The sequence below is a fragment of the Macaca nemestrina genome, chromosome 16 (genome assembly GCF_043159975.1).
Source record: "Macaca nemestrina isolate mMacNem1 chromosome 16, mMacNem.hap1, whole genome shotgun sequence".
Classification (NCBI taxonomy): domain Eukaryota; kingdom Metazoa; phylum Chordata; class Mammalia; order Primates; family Cercopithecidae; genus Macaca; species Macaca nemestrina.
Window position 1 is genome coordinate 18,520,482 of NC_092140.1, and position 16,236 is coordinate 18,536,717.

Genomic DNA, 16,236 nt, shown 5'->3' on the forward strand with positions numbered 1-16,236 from the left:
TGGACGTAGCACCCCATCAGATTTGATCATTAACATCTCCCTTTAGATATGTATATAAAGGGATTAATGGCAGCCAATTTTGAAATAAAGGGAAACAGTTTCATTAAAAGCTTTAGTACTAAACCTGAAGAGGGGTATAATAGGTTGCGAAACTTAGTTTTGAAAAAAGCCAAACTAGGATACCTGAAAGGGGAAAAATTAATCCTTTTGGATGTAAAGGATGAAGTGATAGTTTACGTATCTGCAATCTGGAGTTGCGGTTCTGATCACAGGCGCTGTCTCTATGATACTCGCTTATGACTTCTCAATCCTGAATTTCTAAAAGCAATGGCTGCATATGGGGAAGATTGGACGACAGGGCTAACACTTACTGGGCATGAGTTATGTTCTTGGCCATTGTTACAGATTAGTGCTTTTCTTTTTTTTTTTTTTTTTTTTTCCTCTCCTTTTTTTCTTTTTGAGACAGGGTCTTACTCTGCCAACCAGGCTGGAGTGCAGTGGTGTGATCACAGCTCACTGTAGCATCAACCTCCTAGGCTCAAGTGATTCTCCCACCTTAGCCTCCCTTGTAGCTGGGACTACAGGTGTGTGCCACCACACCCGGCTAATTTTTTTTGTAGCTCCCAGGAGTCTGCATTTACAATGTAGGAGAACTTTGAGCAGGTACTGTAGAAAACAGACAAACCCCAGAGAACTTGATGGTTGAATACTGAGGTGGGTCTTATCTTTGAGCCATATGGTTTGGACTGTTTGGATTCTGTTCTTCCATTTTCTTATTCAGACTGTTTAAGACTAATGAGAGAAGTTTTGCTTCCTGGATGAGACCAAGAATACTGTGGAGAGTCACACATCACTAGCATTTGTTTTCCTACCTATTATTATTTGGGAAGAAGAGTCTGGCAAATGCACTCTGGCAAAAGTTACCAAGAATCTAAGCTTTTTTGGGGGCGTTAGGGGGCATTAATATGTGCATTATAAATTATTATCTAGGAAACCGTCCAAGAAAAATGCTGTGTCATTACATGACCTTGATCTTTCTTTCTCCCCTGCAATCCTACACAGTAGTAAAATAATTAATGTTTTAGTTAAGTCAGGTTTTTGAATCTCTATATTGTTCAGTCATTTTTCATCCTGGAATATATTGTTAAACTAAGTTTTAGAAAAAAAAAATTATACTTATTGCCTCCTTCCCAGACAAGTATTTAGGATTTCTTCACAGCAAGGCTCATATTTGCTGCTAGTGGTTTTGAGGACCTAGCCGACTGTATTGGCTTATATTTCTATTTAGTTTGTATTTAACCTCTAGATCTTTGACTACTGTGTTGTCTTTGACTATAGTTTCAAAATGTATGTTTTTCAATGTGGAGCACCCCATTCGTGTGTGTTTTCACCCTGTGCCTTTTACATTTATAGGTGTATTTGTCAAACTTTGCATGAGAAGATCACAATTTTAGTGACTCATCAGTTGCAGTACCTCAAAGCTGCAAGTCAGATTCTGATATTGAAAGATGTAAGTAGTTTCTAGAGATCTCCTGAACTTGCAAGTACTCAGGTGTGTTGAATCCCCTTCTTCTTCCTGCATTTCATGTCCCTTTCTTCTCAGAGCTGGGATTCATGTTTTTGAGTATTAACTCAAAAGACTTGTGGAAATGTCATTATTACATGCTAAGCCATATTACCATAAAGTATGTAAATTGCTACCTCAAGATTACTACATTGTTAAAGAAAATGATGCTAGTTTAATTTAGAACTTTTTGTTTACCTCTTCCATGACTTAATTCAAATTATGTTATTTGGAAATTACAGATACTCAGACCTGTTTGTATCCATCATAGTTTGCCTAAAGCTCCTCTTCTATTAATAGCAGAAATGGCTGGGCACAGTGATTCACACCTGTAATCCCAGCACTTTGGGAGGCCGAGGAAGGCAGATCACCTGAGGTCAGGAGTTCAAGACCAGCCTGTCCAACATGGTGAAACCCCGTCTCTACTAAAAATACAAAAAATTAGCCCGGCATGATGGGGCACACCTGTAATCCCAGCTACTCGGGAGGCTGAGGCAGGAGAATCTCTTGAACCCGGGAGGTGGAGGTTGTAGTGAGCTGAGATCATGCCATTGTACTCCAGCCTGGGCGACAGAGTGAGACTCTGTCTCAAAAAAATAAAAATAAAATAATAATAATAGCAGCCACACAGGTGGATAACTGAGCAGTGGAGTGACATGGTTTGATCTGTGATTTTAAGAGATCCTCTTTGTTGTTTGCTAGGGGAGCTACAGCAGAAGTAATTTGAAGTCTTAGTAGCTCACAAGACAGAAATAAGGGCTTAGTCTAGTGTGTCAGTTTCCTAGAGCTGCCAGAACAAAGTGCCACACATTTGGCAGCTTAAAACAACAGAAATGTTTTGTCTCACTGTTCCGAGGCTGCAAGTCCAAAATCAAGGTGTCCACAGGGCCATGCTCTCTCTGAAGGCTTCAGGGGAGAATCCTTCCTTGCCTCTCCCACTTTCTGGGGTTTTGCTGGCACTCACAGTTGATCCTTGGCTGGCAGTGCAGCCCTTTAGTCTCTGCCTCTGTTGTCACATGGCATTGTTGCTGTGTCTGTCTGGCTTTCTTCCTGTAAGGATAAAAGTCATTGGACCTAGGGCCCACTCTAGTCCAGTATGACCTTATCTTGTCTTGATTGTATCTGCAAAGATCCTGTTTCACAAAACAAAGGCCACATTCACGGGTAACAGGGTTTAGGACTTGAACGTATCTTTTTAGAGGGTCACCATTCAACCAAGAAGAGCTAACATGGCCGGGGACATGGAGGTTAGTGAGAACTTCTCAGCCCAGTGGTGGTTTCATGCATCACTCCTTGGCTCGTTGCCTCTTGCCTCAGTAACCTGGTTCTTAACCCTTGCTCTGTTCCAGGCCCTGGTCAAATTCCTCATTGTAGGTCTGAAACCCCCTTAGTGTCTTCAAATGTTTTAATGTTTCTCCTCCCGCAATTTCTTAATAAAATGATGGAAGTAACAAAAATGAGTGTTAATTATATTTTATAAAATCTGTGTGCACCATTCTCCAAGGGAGATAAATTTCACATTATTGCAACAAATGGGGTATATAATGATAGCAGAGCTCTTAGATAAATTTCACATTATTGCAACAGACGGGGTATATAATGATAGCAAAGCTCTTGCAAGTCTTTGTAAGTCTCTCCTTGCTGCTTAAAGAACAGTGAGGAATCTGTCCACCAAAGTCCCGGCAAGTGAATTCTCACCCTTAAGAGGATTATCAAAGGAAGAACTGCTGCCTCTTCAGAAGCAGTTCCGTGTGCTGGCTCTTCCCCTGGGGAGCCTGGGTTCCTCAAAGTTGAAAACAATTAATTTCTTATGCAGAGGGCTGAGACTAGTGTGGCAAAACCTGAATGCTGGTACATTAGAGTAAAATCTGTGGGTGGCAGAATAACCGTTCTCCAAAACAACCATCTGGCCAGGTGCGGTGGCTCATGCCTGTAATCCCAGCAATTTGGGAGGTCGAGGTGTTAGGGGGAATCACTTGAGGTCAGGAGTTCGAGACCAACCTGGCCAACGTGGTGAAAACCCGTCTCTACCAAAAATACAAAAAAATTAGCTGGGCGTGGTGGCGCATGCCTGTGATCCCAGCTACTCAGGAGCCTGAGGCTGCAGAATCACTTGAACCCGGGAGGCGAAGGTTGCAGTGAGCTGAGATCACACCATTGCACTCCAGCCTGGGCAACACAGTGAGATCCTGCCACACACACACACAAACCATTTTTCCACGGGTGGGCACCCAGGATGAATATGTGTCTGTTCTTGCTGTCGTCCCAGCCCCCTCCCTAACAGCAGACAGAGCACAGTTGCCCCTCGGAACCCACTCTGCATTGCTTGTGAGTACTTGGCTTCTGAGGAAAATTGCCATCCTAGTACCAGTAGGAGTTTCCTTGTGCGTCTCACCATGCTATGTGAAAAGTGGTCATTTCATCAAACTAGGTGTGTCACTTTTACCTCCTATGTGGAAGAAGACTCAATGTATGATGAAGCATTTTTGAATTCTCCAGTTATCAAACTGGTCCAGAGGGCCCAAGGGGTCATTGGATTTTCCTCAGTGGACCCACCTTTTTGGGGGTAGGGAGGATTGGGGTAGCAGGGAGGGTCCTAGCCACCTTCCCCCACCTGACTTGCCTTAGCCAGGAGCTCCTCTCCTTTGATTTGTATTCTGGGAGTTTGCCTAATATTATGTTTGCTGCTGTTTGAGGAAATCAGTTGGGTCTCATTTCATGAGGTATCTCATTTCATGGGGTACACAAATAGTGAAGATATTTGTACATTATTTTCTATGACTTTGTAAGGAGAGAAAACTGTGCAAGGAGGTGTCCCATGGAATGTTGAATTTTCAGTTAGGAATTCCCTGAGTCTTTGGGGCATGTATGTATGTATGTATGTATGTATGTATGTATGTATGTGATGCGGTTTTGCTCTTGTCATCCAGGCTGGAGTGCAGTGGCTCGATCTCTGCTCACTGCAACCTCCGCCTTCTGGGTTCAAGTGATTCTCCTGCCTCAGCCTCCCGAGTAGCTAGGATTACAGGTGCCTGGCTAATTTTTTTTGTATTTTTAGTAGAGGTGGGGTTTCATCATGTTGGCCATGCTGGTCTCAAACTCCTGACCTCAGGTGATCCACCCGCCTTGGTCTTCCAAAGTGCTGGGATTTCAGGTGTGAGCCACCGCACCTGGCCTGTGGGGCAGTTTTAGAGTAAAGACCATGAAGGTGCAGCTCATGGGGTCTGTGTCCAAGTCTGGTTCTCACACCTTTTTCCAGCAGGGCCCATGGCCAGTGGAGGCTTGTGGAGTGCTTCCTACCTGTGCAGATATGCCTGGTCCTACCCCCCTATCAGTGTTAGGTTTCTTTCCTGGAATATCCTTCTCAATTTACTCATTCCTTCAATTCTTATTGCATAAGGCTTATCTCAGTTTTTCATGTGTAATAAGACTACCGATACGGTCACCAACATCTATGTGATAATGATCGCCATTTGCAACACACTATTACCATTTAAAAAATATTCTTCAGTACCTAACATGGGCTCTGGCTGAGAACAGAGCACCCGGTTGTGTATCAGGTTGAATTGTATTAGATTTGTCAACTAGGATTCTGGACCTAAGTATAATCATAATTTAAGATCAGTTACCTTTTCTGGATTAGAATTAGATTAGGTTAACGTTGTCCCCTGCAAATGTATCTCTCTGAAATTCTTTATTTTTATTTTAGGGTAAAATGGTGCAGAAGGGGACTTACACTGAGTTCCTAAAATCTGGTATAGATTTTGGCTCCCTTTTGAAGAAGGACAACGAGGAAAGCGAACAACTTCCAGTTCCAGGAACTCCCACGCTGAGGAATCGCACCTTCTCCGAGTCTTCGGTTTGGTCTCAGCAATCTTCTAGACCCTCCTTGAAAGATGGTGCTGTGGAGACCCAAGACGTGAGTTTACCTCCTGTTACAACATGGCCTGGTTTTGTTGACTGCTAATGGCCTTATGGATCTTTAGTCTCCTCTGTTTGAAGCATCGTCTTTTGTCCCAAAGTAGATTCTGTGGTTTCAAGGCCCTGTTCCGTGATATTGGTAGATGAAAACAGAACCAAGGCAAACAACTCTGGTTGGAGTAATCCTTTGCACGTAGGCTGGGAATGTCATGGAGATGAGTAGCAGGTGTGTGTACTGGTGCAAGTCCCAAGCTGTGTGTGACTCACGCTAATATTACAATTCTTGAATTTACTGTAGTGAAGTCCTAGTTAGTCTGGTGGCCCCCGACTTCTCTTTGCATCCAGAGGCATAATTTGAAGACCGCCTTAGAGAACGTCCTGCTGTGGGCCACGTGAAGTTAGCCACTCTTCCTATATGTTGGAATGTTCTGATGCCGCACGTGGCTGATGGAGGCATTTTGCCCTGTTGTCAGATGGTTTATGTTAGGCTACAAGTAGCACGTGCAAAGACGCAACAGTTGCTGACACACAGCAGCCCACCTTCCTTCTTTACCTTTCAAGGGTGAGAGCTGCGTCTTACTCATCTTGGTATTCCCAGTGGCCAACATAGAGCTGCTCAGTACATCCTCAGAGTATGTGAATCTCATGCCTTCTAAGTCCTCCAGGCAGAAATGTACCAGAGCTCACTTAAAAACATAGATATTCCTTGCCACACTAACCCTCACTATCCAAATCCAGGAGCCTGAAGGATTCTTGCAGATACTCAGATTAGGCCCTCACATGCCAAATTCTCAGGAGTCAATTTCTGAAACTCAGGAACCAAACAGATTAGGATCATATGCTATCCCTTGCTTTCCAAACTCTGGTTACTCAGACTCACTGCTTGAACCCCGTTACTGTATTGAGCTCATGTTTTGACCTTCTGCTCTTTTATGCTTCCATATTGAGTGATGCAGTTGAGAGTTCCATATCTTTCTGCACATGATTTTGGAACAAGTTTCTGTATGTATACTTGAATTTGGATGTGCTCGGTAAGTGCTGGACATTCTGATGTCATCCTGCCAGCAAGCCATGCCACAGTGTACAAATGATATTTCCTTACCTCTAGTAGAACCCTGAAAGTGGGATGGCTGAGTCCAGGGATTAGTGCATGTAGCTGGGTGTGGTGGCTCATGCCTGTCATCCCAGCACTTTGGGAGGCTGAGGCAAGAGGATCACCTGAGGTCAGGAGTTCCAGACCAGCCTGGCCAACATGGTGAAAACCTGTCTCCACTAAAAATACAAAAATTAGCCAGGCGTGGTAGCAGGCATCTGTAATCCCAGCTACTCAGGAGGCTGAGGCAGGAGAATCGCTTGAACCTAGCTAGGAGGCAGAGGTTGCAGTGAGCCAAGATCGCTCCACTACACTCCAACCTGGGCAACAGTAGCGAAACTTCGTCTCAAAAAATATTAAATAAATAAAAAGTAAGTACATGTATAGTTTGGCTGGATATTTCCACACCCTTCTCCACAGGAGATGGATCATTTTGGACTTCTGCCTGTTTCCCCACAGCTTTGTCAACAGAGTGCATTGTCATCTTTGGGAACAGTTTTGTATACGATTTTGTCTCTTACCACCCTTTCCTTTGCAGACGGAGAATGTCACAGTTACACTCTCAGACGAGAACCGTTCTGAAGGAAAAGTTGGTTTTCAGGCCTATAAGAATTACTTCAGAGCTGGTGCTCACTGGATTGTCATCATTTTCCTTATTCTCCTAAACACTGCAGCTCAGGTAAATAATGACATTTGTTTTGTGCCCTCAAAATGATATTTACAGTACCTGTGTTTATGCTATTTTGACTGCATCTTGCAGTTCACTTGGGATCTGAATTGAAATGTGCTGTCTTTGGGGAACAAAGTGAGGGCTGCCTAGTGGTGTCCCATTACGAAGACCTTCTGCGGAAAAAAAAGGGTATCTTTCAATGATTTTAAAATGGAACATGCGTTTTCTTGAGTTCTTGATATCTGGGAGTTTGGGCTCAGCGTAGACCTGAGCTGGAAGAACTATGCAAGTTCTCTGAGCTTTTTATTCTTTCTATTTTTTTCTTTTTCTCTTTTTTTCTTTTTTTTTTGAGACGGAGTTTTGCACTGTTGCCCAGGTTGGAGTGCAGTAGCGCAATCTTGGCTCACTGCAACCTCTTCCTCCCGGGCTTAAGCAGTTCTCCTATCTCAGCCTCCGGAGTAGCTGGGACTACAGGCACATGTGCCACCATGCCTGGCTAGGCTCATTTTTGTATTTTTAGTAGACCTAGGGTTTCATTATGTTGGCCAGGCTGGTCTTGAACTCCTGGACTTAAGTTGATCTGCCTGCCTCAGCCTCCCAAAGTGCTGGGGTTGCAAGCATGAGCCACCACGCACAGCTTTGAGGGCTTTCTTTCGATTGTCCATGTTAGCGATTGAGAGTTTTGAGTTGGTAAGTCATGCCCAAGTTTGATTTTTGTCTTTGTTGTTTCTCACCTCCTAGGTTGCCTATGTTCTTCAAGATTGGTGGCTTTCGTACTGGTAAGTTATTTCTGACGTATGAAATAGTCAAACATCAGTAAGAAGACTCGCTTTTCCGTAGAGTTAGGGGGAGATATTTGTTGATCCTTCTCTTCTAATCCTCACTTAGTTTACCCGAAGAAAAGTTAGAGTGCTTGCTGGTGGAGTGTAACCTGTGGTGGTCTCCACCCATGTCTGATCCGCGGCATCATGTTCACAGACAGTTTCGGGAACTGAAAGTCGTGATTTAAATTGAATTTTTATGAGGTAGATACACACAGGACTATATGAGCTGAGAATCATTTTCCAGCATAAAGCGTTTCTCTCAAATTGTGGTTCATTTTTTAAAAAAAGGTATTTCTCTAAATTCCATATATAGCTTAATATTTTTTTCTCCCCATGTTCCATAGGGCAAACCAACAAAGTACGCTAAATGTCACTGTAAATGGAGGAGGAAATGTAACCAAGAAGCTAGATCTTAACTGGTACTTAGGAATTTATTCAGGTAAAGTTAAATCATTTGGTCTATTATATGAGAGGCTGAGGTGCTTACAATGAGCCTGTGTGAGTAACTAGGGCTTCCAGGAGTAATTCAGTAATGTCTTAACAGATTAGGAGTCTCAGTCGAATTTACTCTGTGAATTAATTAGAATAATTATTTTAAAAATCTACTAGAAGAAAGAGGTTGAATGAAGACTCTTAATGTGCTCTGTACTGGATTTTGAAAGTTAAACCAGGATTGAGCATTCAGAAAATCAGCCACTGGAAATATGTGGCTATTGTCTATTCTAATAGGTTGCTTTAGCTAAATCTTATATCATTATACGGATGGGCAGGGGGATTAGAAACGGATCCCCACCCTGTGGTTCGGATTGTTCCAATTCTGTCTAAATAAACCCTGGCTTTTATTGAACTTGGATGAAATCCTCTGGCAGCAAGGCCCCCAAAATAAAAGCATTATTCCCTCCCAGGTATGCAAAGCTCCCTTCAGCACTGCTCATCTCCTGGGCTTCACTAATTACTTAAGAGGGAAGCTGAGCAGGGAAGAATCCAGTGTCTGGGAATTAGGACGCCTTCTATTTCTTACCTTGAGATCACAATGTTATCGCGTCCCCAACTGTGTGATTAATTTAACATTTGGCTTGCCAAACTAATATTAACGCCGCACTCTGTTTTCACAAGAGTGCTTAAAATGTATGTAGCATTACATACTGTTTAAAGGAAATCCTCATCTAAAATTTTAAATATTTCCACAGGAAATGCTCCTACAAGCTTTCCTCAGAGATAGAGTGAGTTATCTTTGGAAGAACCTACTCAGTGAAATTTGGTGTTTATTTCATCTATCGCTTGCTAAGAAATCTGAATCCGTTAGGTGTTTACCTTCCAAATTGACGGACTATGTGAAAACTAAGGGAAGAAGGAAATCGGTTCTATTATGTTTGTGTAGGATGACAGGCTAAGGATAATGCCTGTTGATGGAGTTAGGAATTTGAGCTGCTTTCAGAGGTTAAATAACAGTGACATGTCATCTGAAAGGGAAATATTTGTTACAGAAGTTACCCCCACTGTATTGAGCATTGTGAGTTAAGAGATGTAGGAAAGCTCTTTTAATTTCTATATGAATAATGGATCCTCATTCATGTCTTAATAAAATGTATGATTTATTTTATTCACTTAAAAATGTCTTGTGTCTATGTAAAACACTTAGTGGGGGATTAGTTGCTTATTTAGATTAATTATCTTATGTTAAAATATATGTGTTTTCTTGCAATTCAATTATTCAAGAGGTTTTCCACATGCAACTTAATATGGTATTTTTAAATTCTTTAAAGCTACTTGGGCATTTTCTACAAGGAAAAGGTAAATCATTTCTCCTATTCCTTGTTAATATCACATGTTGGTATCAAAACATACCACCTTTTTTAGATTATGGGACATAATGTAGATAATAAGATTTGGAATATGGAGAAGATCAACTACATTTCATGATTATCTGTCTTACTTCTGAGTTTTTAGTAGAACTTGCAATTGAATTAGGAGAGCCTAGAATGAAATTGTATTGTACACCTGATTTTTCTTTTCTGTGCAGTTTCCATTCAGTGAGAAAAAAATAAACTATTTTAATCCTTCTTTGTCAATGTATTTTGTAAATATGTTATACTTTTGTAGAATCCAGATGCTTTATGGAATAAATTAAGTAACATCTTTATAAACTACCTGACTTGCTTTAGCAACTGTTGAAGAAAATGCAGAGATATGCTGTGTTCTCTAAGTGATATTTCTTTATTTCAGGTTTAACCGCAGCTACCGTTCTTTTTGGCATAGCAAGATCTCTATTGGTATTCTACGTCCTTGTTAATTCTTCACAAACTTTGCACAACAAAATGTTTGAGTCAATTCTGAAAGCTCCGGTATTATTCTTTGATAGAAATCCAATAGGTAAGTCTGACACCAAGTTTCTCAGTAAGTATGTCTTGTTAACAACACATTTAGGATCTGATTACATTTCCGTCTTTGAAAATGGAAGGGATGCTTGGAAGAAAATCACTATGCATGTTGATTCATTTTCTACAAGAAGCTTCGCTGCTATTTTTCTCCTACTAGAGAAAATCTGAATATTGGTGGGGGGGGCGCGGGGCATACAATATTTTATTCCAATTTGTATGTGTGTGGAAAAATAAATGAATGTTGACTCTGCAGAATGCTCTAGGAATCCATTTACTGTGAGGCAAGTGAAGCATCCTGCATTCCCTGTAAACATGTTTAAATGTAGTAGTTGCTAAAACACTGGCTGTGTTTACATAGTGTTAGGTTATGCCATTTTTCGGAGGGGTCTTTGTAATCAGGAATGCTCTGATGTGAGACGGGCTGTGTATTTCTTTCTTTCACTGGGAAACCCATTCATTTCTGGAACCACAGGGTTTTTGTATATACCCTGACTGTGAGGTTTCCCTGAAAGACAATACGTGGTTAGTTAAAAGCCAAGATTGGTAAAATGTAAACTCCCCTTCAAGAACAGTTTCTAACTCTGTGGTTTTCAAGTAGACTTTTGGTTCTATAATAGAGACTTTGTTGAACCTGCCATGTAGATCTTCAGTAGCTCGTTTCCTAGCTACACCCAAGTATACCCAGTAGTTTCCAAGTGGTTGATGCCTCTGCACTATGGGCTTCTTACCTGTCTTGCTTCTGAGGCTAGCCTTCCTAACCCGGGTTCCTAGGGAGAGTTAGTAGTGCCTATACGTCCCCACCCTGGTCAGTTGAGTGGACTCGTGGGGAGGCCTGAGTGACATTGTGCAAATGATAGCTACCCTCATAGAAGCAGGAAGGAGGCCTGGAGAGAACACAGGCATAGCTTTGGCTTGGCCATTGACTAGCTTTGTGACCAAGGCCAGAGCACATAGGTGCTGTTACACAGGCAAATCTCCAAGCAGATGCTGTAGTTCAAAGTGTGGACTCAAACTAACTGCCTGGGTTCAGTCCTGGTGCTGGTTACTAATTGTTATAGCTGGTTATAGTTACATTCATATTCATATCCTAGTTACTGAATTTTTCTGTGTCACAGTTTTCTTATCTGTAAAATGGGGATACTATTCATACCCACCAAATTGAAATCTTATGAGAATTAAGCATGTTAATACATTCCTAGTACATGAAACTGGGTGTAGCTACATGGTCAGTGCCTAACGAATGTTAGTGGCAGTGAAGTCATGTATCTCTGAATTGAATCACCTTCACTGTGGGATGGAAATTACTCCTACCCTCTCTGTTTTACATGATTTTCGTGAAGATTAAGGAAGCCTATTCTGGAAAGCATCTCGTGTAGATTTATTTAACGAAACTTTTCAGTCCAAGCACGGTGCAATGTGCAAGGATTTGTAAACTGCAGAGACCACACAAATATCGGTCTGATTTCAGCTGTTATTAGAAAGTCATTGGAGGACCTCTGCACTCTTACAGCTGTAACGTCGCGCCACTTTGCAAGTTAATTTGAAACTACAGTCATAACGTTTGGAGCATTAAGTGGGACTGCATTTCTGTTATCACAGGCCTCGGAATGTTCATGACTACCATTAACCAGCCTCTCCATGTTCGAGACCTGTGGGCTTCTCCTCATGCTGATTTATTTATTATTCAGGGATTTGGAACCCAGTCTAAATCTTGGAGGTCATTAATCTTACGGCAGCACATGAGTGTTTATCTTGCTTCCGCCTCCTATATCTATTAGCATGACTTTATTCCTTCAACAAAATAGAAGCCCAAATAAGTACCCCGAAGAGAAGCCTACTTTGTCCAGAACGTTTGGAGGTCATGAATTATTTACTTTTTTTAGTGGTAGATGTTGAAAAAATTATATTTAAAGATTAAAAGTTTTTTAATGGTAGAATTAAAATTTTCATTTAGGTGAAATTTTTGTACTTTTTACAATGGTGAAGGGTACACAAAATCTGTGAATTATGCCTCAGAATTCACATTACTGATTGTATGTGCTTCGATGGTTATATATATGTATAGAATTAATTTAGAGATAAGGTCTCATTCTGTTGACTAGGCTGGAGTGCAGTGGTGTGATCACAGCTCACTGTAGCCTTGATCTCCTGGGCTCAAGCGATCCTCCTGCCTCAGCCTCCCAAATAGTTGGGACCACAGGCCTCTGCCACCATGCCCAGCTAATTATTAAAATTTATTTTATTATATTTTGAAGAGATGGGATCTCACTGTGTTGCCCAGCTGGTCTCAAACTCCTGTGCTCAAGGGATCTTCCTGCCTCAGCCTCCTCAAGTGCTGGAATTACAGGCATGAGCCACTGGACCCAGCCAGCTTTATAATATAAATAAAAATTCCCCTCTAGGATAGTGAGGCAGGCATGCTCCATTTTTCAGTACTCTTAAATATACATGTTAAATGTGTATAAGTATCTGGCATGATGTTGTGCCCCCTAAATTGCAGAATGTTCTTTGAGTAGGGTAGAAAGACTGGGAAGCATGTCTGAATACTTAGTTATTAAAAGCAAGCTCTTAGAAGAGCCCTGGGGAAGTTTCCTATGAGCTCAGCATCCTGATATTCTCCCAGATTTTAGAAAACTTAGGAAACGGGGAGGACCTCTGCTGGCATGTAGTTTCCAGTAAGCTCACCCTGGGATGGCGAGTGGCACAGAAACTCCAGGTGACTCACACCAGGGGTCTGGCTAGACGTCCCTCGTGTCCCCATCTCCAGTGCCCTTGGGCTGGAATATTCTCAGTGCCTGATCTGCAGCTAGAAATGTCTTCTCCATTATTTTATGGCCGCTCCCACCCCAGATGTGCCGTCCCCTCATCATGCTTCTGCCCAGATCCTCATCCGTGTGGTTAATGAATGGGCGGCCCTTGCTGCTGACTCAGAGAACCAGACCTTCTGGAAGGGTCCCCCTGACTACTCCACTGTGGTCCCAAGTTCACTTACTTGGATTTAGGGAGAAGAGGAAGGTAAACCTGGAAGGTTTGTGTTTCTTCTTAGCAGTGAAGTTTCTGTGTCTTTTCTCTTTTTTTTTTTTTTTTTTTGAGACAGAGTCTCGCTCTGTTGCCCAGGCTGGAGTGCAGTGGTGCGATATCGGCTCACTGCAAGCTCTGCCTCTCGGGTTCATGCCGTTCTCCTGCCTCAGCCTCCCGAGTAGCTGGGACTGCAGGTGCCCGCCACCATGCCCGGCTAATTTTTTGTACTTTTTTAGTAGAGATGGGGTTTCACCATGTTAGCCAGGGTGGTCTCGATCTCCTGACCTTGTGATCCGGCCGCCTCGGCTTCCCAAAGTGCCGGGATTACAGTCATGAGCCACTGCACCTGGCCTGAAGTTTCTGTTTCTAAGAAGGCCATGCTTCTCCAACATGCAAGACATTAAGTTCCTCTCCATTTCGAACCCATCTATGGTTGCATGAAATTCGTCTTTGTTTATATAATACAATACCTTTTTATCTACTGGTCTTTCATTAACCTGATAAATCTTAAGTTAGCAGGATAAAATGTGAGGCAAACCAATGTGCTGCCTTAGAATGACAAGAGACAGTTCTCTTTCTTTTTTCTTTTCTTTCTCTTCTTTCTTTTTCTTTCTTTCTTTCATTCATTCATTCTTTTTTCTTTCTCTCTCTCTCTCTTTCTTTCCCTCCCTCCCTCCCTCCCTCCCTCCCTCCCTCCCTCCCTCCCTCCCTCCCTCCCTCCCTCCCTCCCTCCCTTCCTTCCTTCCTTCCTTCCTTCCTTCCTTCCTTCCTTCCTTCCTTCCTTCCTTCCTTCCTTTCTTCCTTCCTTCCTTTTCCTTCCTTTCTTTCATTTCCTTCCTTCCTTCCTTTTCCTTCCTTTCTTCCTTTCTTTTCTTTTTTTGAGACAGAGTCTTGCTCTGTTGCCCAGTCTAGAGTGCAGTGGCATGATCTTGGCTCACTGCAATGTCCACCTCTTGGGTTCAAGCAATTCTCATGCCTCAATCTCCTGAGTAGTTGGTATTACAGATGTCTGCCACCACACCCAGCTAATTTTTTTTTTTTTTTTGTATTTTTAGTAGAGACAGGGTTTTACCTCCTACTGTTACTGAGATAGCAATTTTTCCCAGAAGCCAAGTACTGACTAGCAATGCAGAGCTGGGTCTGAGGGGCAAACGTGCTCTGTCTGTTGTTGGGAGGGGGCTAGACCCACAGCAAGAACAGACACACATTCATCCAGGGTGCCCACCAGTGGACAAATGGTGGTTGTTTGTGTGTGTGTGTGTGTGTGTGTGTGTGTGTGTGTGTGTGTGGTAGAGTCTCACTCTGTTGCCCAGGCTGGAGTGCAGTGGCATGATCTCAGCTCACAGCAACCTCTGGCTCCCAGTTTCAAGTGATTCTCCTGCCTCAGCCTCCCGAGTAGCTGGGATTACAGCATTCACCATCACACCTGGCTAATTTTTGTATTTTTAGTAGAGATGGGGTTTCACCATGTTGACCAAGCTGATCTCGAACTCCTGACCTCAGGTGATCCACCCATCTTGGCCTCCTCCTAAAGTGCTGGAATTACAGGCGTGAGCCACTGCGCCCAGCCAAGAGCCAGTTTTCCTTTCTCATCTTTTTATCCTTCTCTCACCCATTGTTAGTTTTTATTCTTTCCTCCTTTGAGGTAGGTTGGTAATGGGATCGCATGTGTCTGTTAAGAAACCTCACATTTTCAGCTGCCCCTGGACACCTCCTGCATATTTTGATTATGACCTGAGTTGAAGAGAGCATTTGCAGACATTTTCTGATGCTGTTCGCTGCGTCTACCTCTTCCTAGTCAGTTTTTTTGTGTGTCTTAGCCCTGTTTCCATTCTGTTCCAATCATAATAAATGGGTAACGCAAATCCTAAGTCAAGAGTAAGTCTTCAGAAACTAAGAGATGATTTTTATTTGAAATGTAAATCCTGTTTTCCTGGCGTGGGCAGAATTAATTTTGCTTTTGATATCCAGCACAAGAGGGCAGCATGGTCTGCAGTATTTCGGTGACATAATGTAAGAGCACCTCGTGGCAAAACCTGGTTTTTAATTTAAAGCTTTCTTGGAAATTCTATTTTTATAGCTTGGGTCTTTGTATTTTGATATGTGTTAATATGGAATTTAAAAAGTAATTTTGTGGTGTCTTATGTTTGAAACATGAAAGTCTTTGTGGAAGATGTTTTTCTGATGTTGTCTTGGAATACCTAGCTTTTCAAACAGGGTTTTTTGGATTTCCTAATTACACCTTCTTGACTAGTAACTGGAATAGGCAGACGCTGACATCTTGACTGGTTGGATGCATTTTAATTCCTGAAGCATACATTATGATTTGCTTGTATGATGTTTCTGTTTTCTTTGTAAGCATGAGTTTGCAGAGAAAGATAGCTACACAGTTAGTTTCTTTAGTTTTTTTCCATGCCAACAGAGTTAGCAGAGACATTTTATTCTTATTAGGTCTCTACAATTTCACTCTTTGTTTTGGAGAAAAGATGAGCGGTTTGTTGTCCTGTTTTCTCATGCCTAATTATGGTGACATGACATTTAGCTAAGTACACTGACTCTAATGGATGCCAGATAAATATTTGTTTACTTGCTTTCAATTTGTTAATTTGGCTTTAAGAACCCAAGAACTGGTGTTGGTAGAAGTGTTTGTTTACTCTCTCAGGGAAGTATAAAGTTAATATTGGGTTACAGCCAGTATGTTTCACACAACTGGTTTTTCTCCAGTGCGTGCGCGGGGAGTATGTGCGTGTATGTATATTTAT

The 16,236-nt window shown here is 42.1% G+C and overlaps 1 protein-coding gene across 6 annotated transcripts in view; it reads left to right on the forward strand.

Moving 5' to 3' along the window:
* LOC105477329 (ATP binding cassette subfamily C member 4 (PEL blood group)) overlaps positions 1-16,236 on the forward strand; it is a 291,482-nt gene that overhangs the window by 134,535 nt on the left and 140,711 nt on the right. For all 6 annotated transcript variants that reach the window (XM_011733804.3, XM_011733811.3, XM_011733832.3 and 3 more), the window contains 6 exons: positions 1,414-1,510; positions 5,274-5,483; positions 7,117-7,257; positions 7,990-8,027; positions 8,417-8,511; positions 10,299-10,445. In XM_011733804.3, the coding sequence (XP_011732106.2) occupies positions 1,414-1,510; positions 5,274-5,483; positions 7,117-7,257; positions 7,990-8,027; positions 8,417-8,511; positions 10,299-10,445 (728 nt within the window). The remainder of the gene's footprint in view (positions 1-1,413; positions 1,511-5,273; positions 5,484-7,116; positions 7,258-7,989; positions 8,028-8,416; positions 8,512-10,298; positions 10,446-16,236) is intronic.